This window comes from Mus pahari, chromosome 1 (assembly GCF_900095145.1).
Source record: "Mus pahari chromosome 1, PAHARI_EIJ_v1.1, whole genome shotgun sequence".
Taxonomy (NCBI): Eukaryota; Metazoa; Chordata; class Mammalia; order Rodentia; family Muridae; genus Mus; species Mus pahari.
In genome coordinates this window covers 98,210,653-98,219,111 of record NC_034590.1, presented here as the reverse complement: position 1 = coordinate 98,219,111, position 8,459 = coordinate 98,210,653, and the positions used below count along the sequence as shown (strand labels likewise).

General features: G+C 46.1%; 1 protein-coding gene across 2 annotated transcripts in view; it reads right to left on the bottom strand.

Annotated features, from left to right (window-relative positions):
* Window positions 1–5,006, bottom strand: part of Sec23ip (SEC23 interacting protein) — a 44,309-nt gene extending 39,303 nt beyond the window's left edge. For both annotated transcript variants that reach the window (XM_021199581.1, XM_029540710.1), the window contains exon 1: window positions 4,777–5,006. In XM_021199581.1, coding sequence (XP_021055240.1) covers window positions 4,777–4,933 — 157 coding nt within the window. In that variant the 5' untranslated portion in view covers window positions 4,934–5,006. The remainder of the gene's footprint in view (window positions 1–4,776) is intronic.
* Between the last annotated feature and the right edge of the window lie 3,453 nt (window positions 5,007–8,459).

Here is an 8,459-nt window from a genome sequence, read left to right as displayed (position 1 = left end):
AAGTACCGCTTCCCCCCAAAAAAAAGGAAAAGAGAAAAGAAAACATTTTTGTGCCCTTCTTACTTTCTACATAAGAATTTACTTTGTAAATGTCCATGTTACATAAAGGATATTTTAACGAAATAAATTTATAACTTTTTTTTATATTTTGAACTTATTTTATATAATCCAAATATTACCATATAAGTAAACATGTAATTTAATTTCTACAATAAAAAGAAGCTAAAGTCCTAGCATTAGCTCTGTGGACAAGCAGAGGTGTGAAAGGGGTCTTACAAACGAGCATGTGCGATCTGTGTTGCCACAACATAGGTTACCCACTACTGCAAGCCTTAAGCAGTAGTCACAATTACATGTTCAGACATACAGAACACCAGGTCACGGGCTGGCAAGATGGCTCACAGGAAAAGCTGGCTGCCCCAGAACCGACAGGATAGGATGAAAAAACCAATTCCCACAAAGTATTCTCTGATCCTCCACACATAACACACAATAAATAAATGAATAAAAAAATGCTAAAAAGAATAACAAAATGGCAAGTAACTAGCAATCTCATTTTTCTAGGGGAAGATCTCCTCGCTTCCCTTTGGCCAGCATCATCTTCACTACTATATTCTCTGCTTAAACAGCACCACTTCTACTCCGCTGTCAAGTAATGTCCAAGGCATGGCTTTCCCACGAACTAGACCTTCACCCCACTCTTCCCAGCTCCCCCTTGTAATCTTTCCTTCCCTTGTTTTGGTCAAGCTTATCTGCAACTACTGCAGGGCTTACAGTCCATCAGCTGTGTGGGGCCACTCCTAGCACAACAGGAACACTGTGGTCCCTGCCCTTGGAGAACTGCCAAAGCTCTGGCTCTCTGTGACCTCACAGTGATCCTCCTTCACAGCTTCCAAGCTGTCCCAGTTATACTTCACATACAAAATTAGTGAAGGGATGCCACTCCACAGGTTTGGCCATAATGCCCAAAACACAATTCCAATCAGAATATGGTATCTAAGGCTGTCTTTCTGAACTATGAAAACTATTCAAAAGACACGCCTACAGTTGCAGCCTCTCCGGACTGAGACAGGCAGAACATTAAAAGCCAATCTTAAAAAACAAAAAGAAAAAAAATTTTTTTAAAGATTTATTTATTTATTATATGTAAGTACACTGTAGCTGTCTTTAGATGCTCCAGAAGAGGGCGTCAGATCTTGTTACAGATGGTTATGAGCCACCATGTGGTTGCTGGGATTTGAACTCTGGACCTTCGGAAGAGCAGTCGGGTGCTCTTACCCACTGAGCCATCTCACCAGCCCAAGAAAATATTTTTAAGACAGGACTTCACTATGTAGCCCTGGCTGTCCTGGATCTCACTCTGTAGACCAGGCTGGCTTTGAACTCAGAGATCCACCTGCCTCTGCCTAAATGCTAGGATCAAACAAAGCTGTACGCCACCATATCCAGAATTTTAAATCAAAAAAAAAAAAAAAAAAAATGTAAAAGTAGAAAAAGAAAAGAAGAGTCTTATCAGCAGTCTCTTCATTACTGAAAATGCCTTCCTGCCCAGTCCTTCCCTCTGCCTCAGCCTTCCGCTTTTCTAACACATACTCCGACTCCATCACTCTCTAGTCCTGTGAACCGCATTAGGACTATGTTCATCCCCAACAATGAAGAGCCTTTTGTGGAATCACTCACCCAGTAAGAGAACATGGGACTGACTTAGTCCAAGAAACATTTCTCAAACTAGCATCAATCATAAATAAAATACTGACCTCAACACACCGCAGGCTTTACCTTAGGAGCACTTCTAGGCCAGTCTGAGCTGCATAGTGAGACCCTCAGCAACAAACACCCTTCAAAGGCTCCCCCGAGTTCAGTGAAGTCCAACCTTTCGGGACAGTCTATGAGGCCCATAGACACCTAGGCTTACTCTGCATACACACTAGGCATGATCTACTTGAAGAAAGGTGGAGGGTGGAAGGACAGGATGCAGAGGAGAGGAAAGAGGCCCCATAAAGAACACTGCCATCTCCTGCCAAGCCTGCAGACTGTTCCTCTATCGATCCTTCAAACTCCACTCAGATCATTCTCTTTGAGATTCTGAGGCCTTTCAGAGACATCATCCCTCCAGTCCACCAGCTGAGACTCACAGTGGCAGACCCATCTATCTCCAGCTCTTTTTAACCTGCACTACAATAACGTGTGTGTGTGTGTGTGTGTGTGTGTGTGTGTGTGTGTGCATACACTGGTCTGAGGGACAGGGCAGAACTGTCTGTTCCATGCTACCTTGACATCTGCAACAGAGCCTGGCAAAGACAAGCTGCTCAGTTCGTTCCTGCTTCCTGTGTATCTCCTCCACAGATGTGATTAACTGCTGCTTTCAAGGAGATGGGGTCTCCTCTGGCTCCAGAAATGCTCTCAAGAGATCTCTAATCAAGAAATCTTTAAGTGTAGAAAATATTCTGTTATACACTCAGGAGGCAGAGGAAGGTAGATCACTGTAAGTTCAAGATCAGCCTGGTTTACACAGAGAGCTCCAGGACAGCCAGAGCTACTACATATAAGAGATCCTGACTCGAAAGAAAAATGCTTGTTACAGAATGGTAGTTCTAAAACCTGTTTGTGCTCTCACGAAATAAATAAATAAGTTTACATCTAAGAAACAAGAGCTTTCAGGATGGGGTTAGAGTGTTATCTCAGTCATTTCGAGCATGTGCTGCTCATACAGAGCATGGCTCTTACAGATGGCCCAGCACCCGGCTCAGGTGCTCACAGCCACCTGGAACTCCAGCTCCAGAGAAGAAGGTCAAAGTCTCTGGCCTCTGAGAGCAACTACACTCCTGTACATGGACACAAAGATAGGCATACCCAAGTACACATTTTTTAACATAGTAAAAATAAACTTTTAAGAATTTTTTAAAAAGTATAAAGCTGGGAGTGGTAGCTCATGCCTGTAGTCACAACAAGTTCCGGGTTACCCTGGGCTACAAAATGACACCATGTCTCAAAAAGTAATTAATAAATGAATAAACGACCGATATACTTATCTTAAAGCTGAAAACAGAAATGTTGAGCCGGAGAGATGGCTCAGTGGTTAAGAGCACTGGCTGCTCTTCCAGAGGACCTGGGTTCAATTCCCAGCACCCACATGGCAGCTCACAACAGTCTGTAATTTCTAATTCCAGGGGGAATCCAACCCCACCCCCACATAGACACACATGCAGAAAAATACTAATGCACAGAAAATTAACCAAGAATTGAAGAAGAGAATAGAAATGTCAGGAACCGACAATAACACACAAATTAAATATTATATTATCAAGGAAAATGAGCATGAATCAAACACCACCCTGGAGGCCGAGAACAATCTGAAACCCAAGGCACAACCTTATTGATTCCTGGATCCTTCCACACTACTCTGTTCCAGGCACAATTCTTCACCAAAGAAAGCATCACTGAACCTTTCAGTCACACTGCTTCCATGAGGCATCCATCCCCCAGTCGCTCAGCAAACTCCCACTAGGTATTCTGTATTCTGCATTCCAGGCATCGGGCCAGCCCCTGCTTTGACAAAGCTTACACCCTGGCCTGGTAGGGAAAGCAGGCATATGTACATATCAGACAGTAACAAGCACAGAGAAGAAACATGACAGAAAAGAGAGCCTGCAGATACACATGCTTTCAGCTGTCTTTCTTCCCTTCTCCGGAGAACTCCCCTTAGTCCTCCAAGCAGGAGTTATTTAGTGGGTAAAGTTCAGCACCTAAGTGCAAGGCACTAAAACAAGACCCTGGAAATGAAAAGAGGTAAGAAGTTCACAGTCCACATGGAGGGGTGGAGTACTTAGCTCACAAGTATTTACACAACAATATGTGTGGGACACTAGATATAGAACTCTACAAAAATGCGACTGGGCATAGTGATGAATGCCTTCAATCCCAGCACTCAGAGGCAGAGGCACAGGCAGAGGCAGGTGGATCCTTTAAGTTTGAGGCCAGCCTACTACATAGTGAGTTCCAGGACAGTTAGTACTACAAAGAGAGACCCTGCTCTCAAACCCAGGGATAGGGGCTGAAAACATGAAATCTAAGCAGACAGGTAAAATGTCATGTCTCAGGCCACACAGCAAGTTAATGGCAGTGCCAGGTCTGAACGGTCTGTGCTCCTAACCACCACAGTTTGCTCAGAGAGAGGGGGAGAGAAAAATCAGCCTTCCCAGATAATACACTGAGCTTAATCAAAAGCAGGAGGTGAACGCAGGTGCAGGGGCCTGAGGGAACAAGGAAACACTCGAAGGAAGTGATATTCTGAGAAACGCATTCTGTGCCTGTACTTCAGACATTACATATCCAAGCTAGGAGGAAGCGCTTCTATCGTAGCAGGCGTCCTTCTGTAACTGGGGGGCTTTTACTAGGAGAGAGTTTACAGTCCTCTACAAGAGAGGCATTGTCTCCTCTGGAGACACTTACTGTCTCTTAGGTGATGTCCTACCCTATCACTGGTGTTTCCCGGTAAGATGACAGCTTTCGGAATTCTAGCAAAGGGTAACTGTCTAATTTAGCTGCGTTTTCTGCCAGCACCAGCACACCAGTGGGTGTTCAACAAACAGTTGCGCAAGGACAGGATTCCAAGCCTCATCACCGGGGGGCCCCTCCTCCAGGATCCTCCGGTCCCTGGCCCTCTGAAAGCTGGTCCCTGCTGATCCTGGCAAGCGGCTCAGAGCAGGCGACAACCCCTGTCCCACCCGCCTCCCAGGACAGACACTGGCTCCCCAAGCGCCCTCGGCTCACTACCTCCGGGTAAGAGCAGGGAAGCCGGGGAGGCGGCGGCCTGCGTGACGGGGATGAAGGGCACGTTGAAGCTGAACTCCGTGGCCGAGGAGGAGAAGAGTAAGTTAGTGCCTGACGAGGAGGCGGACGCTCCGCCACCGTTAGCCTTCCTATCCGCCATGGCTGCAGACCCCCGGCCGTTACGTGGCTCTGCGAGCCCGGTGCCGCACACAGACCGGAAGCCGGTCACCGAGGATGCCACCGCACTTCCGCACTTGCGCACAGGGGCCACAGTCCAGCGACTCGGGGACCGGTTTTCTTCCGGAAGCTGACGCCGCCCTAAATCAATAAGGTGGAATCGGCTTCAGATCCAAGCCCATCACGTGACACCGTCGACCTCGCGAGACGAGGCCAGCCTCTGAAATCACAGCATAGAATAGAGAGGTGTAGCTGATGAATCGCGTTAATTGACGCTCGAAGTCGCAGATTCTGAGATGTTCGGGAGGCCCTGAGTTTCTCATGGGGTATCTGTTTTTGGTTGCTTGGTTTATTTGCTTGCTTGCGAGGCAGGATCTCTCTATGCAGCCCACACTGACCTTTATCCTCCTGCCTCAGCTCTTCCAGTTCTGAGATTAATACCACCACACACTGCAATTCTTATATCTTTATGACAGGCAGTAATAAGAATTACTATCAGCTGGATTCCTTTTTTTTTTTTTTTTCTTTTTTGAGTTAAGTTTTCATGATGTTGCCTGGAATCCTCAAGAGGTCTGTCTGCCTCTTCTTCCTAAGTGCTTAAAAAGAGTGTTCCCAGCCGGGCGGTGGTGGCGCACGCCTTTAATCCCAGCACTTGGGAGGCAGAGGCAGGCGGATTTCTGAATTAGAGGCCAGCCTGGTCTACAGAGTGAGTTCCAGGACATCTAAGGCTGTACAGAGAAACCCTGTCTTGAAAAACCAAAAAAAAAAAAAGAGTGTTCCACCACTTGAATGTGTGCATCAACAAAAAGTGCCGTTAGTAAGGCAGTTCCAAGTGGTAGACGATTTATGTTTCAAAGGGGTAGAGAAAAGATGTATAATTGCAAAATTCTAGAGTTACTGCTGTAATTTAGGGTTTGAGGACCTATCTGCCTACTACCAGGTTTTGGCTAGAATAAAAACATTAAATTCTGGTGGTGTTGAGTTTACCTTGACAAGCATTTCAATGGGGCCAAGGGGTACAGAGCTTAGTAGTGGGGACACTTCTGGTGAGTCATAGATAACATGGCCTCAAACTGCTAAAAGCCATGCTAGACTAGAAGTTGGTAAAGAAAATTCTCTATATCATAAATAAGCAAGACCGAGAACCACATACCAGAGAGTGATGTTTGAAACAGACCCTAAATCCTTCCTTTTTTGGGTTTACAATCTGGCAAAACAATCAACTAAACATGGAATAATAATAAACTGCAGGCTTTCCTTAAGTGCGTTTCCGGGAACACTGACATCATCAGGGGACAGAGATCTAAACATTCCAGGAAGAGCAAGCATGTATTTCTCTCCATCCGATCATTAGCAAAAAACTTAAGAAACAAAACGCTTCCCTGAGAAGAAAAACTGAAGTTGAAACCTGAGGACTAGCGCCTCAAGCCTCTTTATGAGTGCGGGGATCCCAGAGGGCGGGGATCCCAGAGGGCGGGGATCCCAGAGGGCGGGGATCCCAGAGGGCCAGCCCGTTAATCCCACCTGTAATCCCAGCACACAGGAGGTCAAGGCAGGAAAATCTCCAGTGAGTTTGGGGCCAGCCTGGTCTACAGAGTGAGTTCCAGGACAGCCAGGGCTACACAGAGAAACCCTGTGTCTACAAAACAACAAACAAACAAAATTAATAAGCACAGGGATCTCTTTTCTGATGACTCCCCTTATACATGATTACCTTAGAAAAACCTAAATTCCAAAACCATCACTTTGCATAATTAACTTCAACATGTGTTCTTTTTTATTTTAGACTACAACAGGAAGGGAAAAAACTAAAACAATAATTAAGATGAGAAAAGGGACAGAAAGGGCCCAGAATGAGATATACTTTTTAAAGGCATGCCCCGAGTGACCTTCTTCTAATCAGGTCCCTTCATGACTGCACTCTTCCCAATTAAGGATCCATTGATGGGCACTGGAGATGTAGCTCAGCCTGGACTACATAGTGAGTTCCAAGGAAACTTAGGCTAAATGCATACATGATAGATAGATAGATAGATAGATAGATAGATAGATAGATAGATAGATAGATAGAACCTCTAAAGCCAGAGATCTTAACACATAGCTTTAATTTGTTTATTATGAGACAGAGAGCTAAAATATGAAATTTTCCCCATTCAATTCCAAGAACATGGCTACTCTCTCTACTGAAAGAATGGATGAAAGAAGTGGTAATATCATCTGTCGTAGTTACTTTTCTATTGTTGTGATAAAGTACTATGACTAAGAAAACTTAGCCGGGCGGTGGTGGTGCACGCCTTTAATCCCAGCACTCGGGAGGCAGAGGCAGGCTGCTTGTGGACGTTGTACATCGTGGTGCGGAGCCTAGTGCGCACCACGATGTACAACGTCCACAAGCAGGGAGTTATATCCCATACACAGGGAAAAGTCTTCTCCATGAAAACTTGAACAGCCGGGTGTGGTGGCACACGCCTTTAATCCCAGCACTCGGGAGGCAGAGGCAGGCAGATTTCTGAGTTCGAGGCCAGCCTGGTCTACAAAGTGAGTTCCAGGACAGCCAGAGCTATACAGAGAAACCCTGTCACGAAAAAACAAAAACCAAAAACAAACAAAAAAAAAACAAAAAAACCCTGAAAACTTGACAGTTCCTAAATTCTCTAAGCCCTTCTGGGTCTGCCCTGTAAGAAAGAGTGTTCTGATCTGTGTGCTGTACAGGTATCTTGCCATAGCTCCCTAGTTGCCAGGATGGAAGCAGAGGGCATCTGGTGTTTTGAGGTTAGAAACGAAAGGCTGGGCTAGGAGAGAGTTCTGAGCACTTGCCAGTTCCTTGGCCACATTGAGATGCCCACAAAGGCTACACGACCTCCTTGATTAAATCGTTCAGGAAGATCTCACTGAGCTGGGGCCAAGTCTTATACATGATTTTTGGGCAGGGCACCTTAGAAGAGTTCTACCACCAGAAACAAGAGGTACAAGGAGATCAGACGATCAGCCACCAACTAGAGTTCCAACACCTAAATTTTGCTCAGAGATGATTTTTTTTTTTTAAAGATTTATTTATTTATTATATGTAAGTAAACTGTAGCTGTCTTCAGACACTCCAGAAGAGGGAGTCAGATCTCCTTACAGATGGTTGTGAGCCACCATGTGGTTGCTGGGATTTGAACTCAGGACCTTGGGAAGAGCAGTTGGGTGCTCTTACCTGCTGAGCCATCTCACCAGCCCCAGAGATGACTCTTGAAGTTGGCTGAACTTGTGTCTTTTGTTCCATGTGCAAGGACTCAAACTTTTGAGCCAATGAAGCACCCCGATGGAGTTGGCCACCAGGCGCGCACACAGGGACCAACTATACCAAGCACAGACGCCTTCCTCTGCCCATCTCCAAGATGGCGGCCCCGGGATGGCCCGACCCGTACCCGTCTCCAAAATGGCCGCCCGCCCCGCCCACTCCCTCCCCGCCGGGAGTGCGCAGCACGCTCCCGCCGCCCCTCCTCCTCGAGCTCCACCCAGGT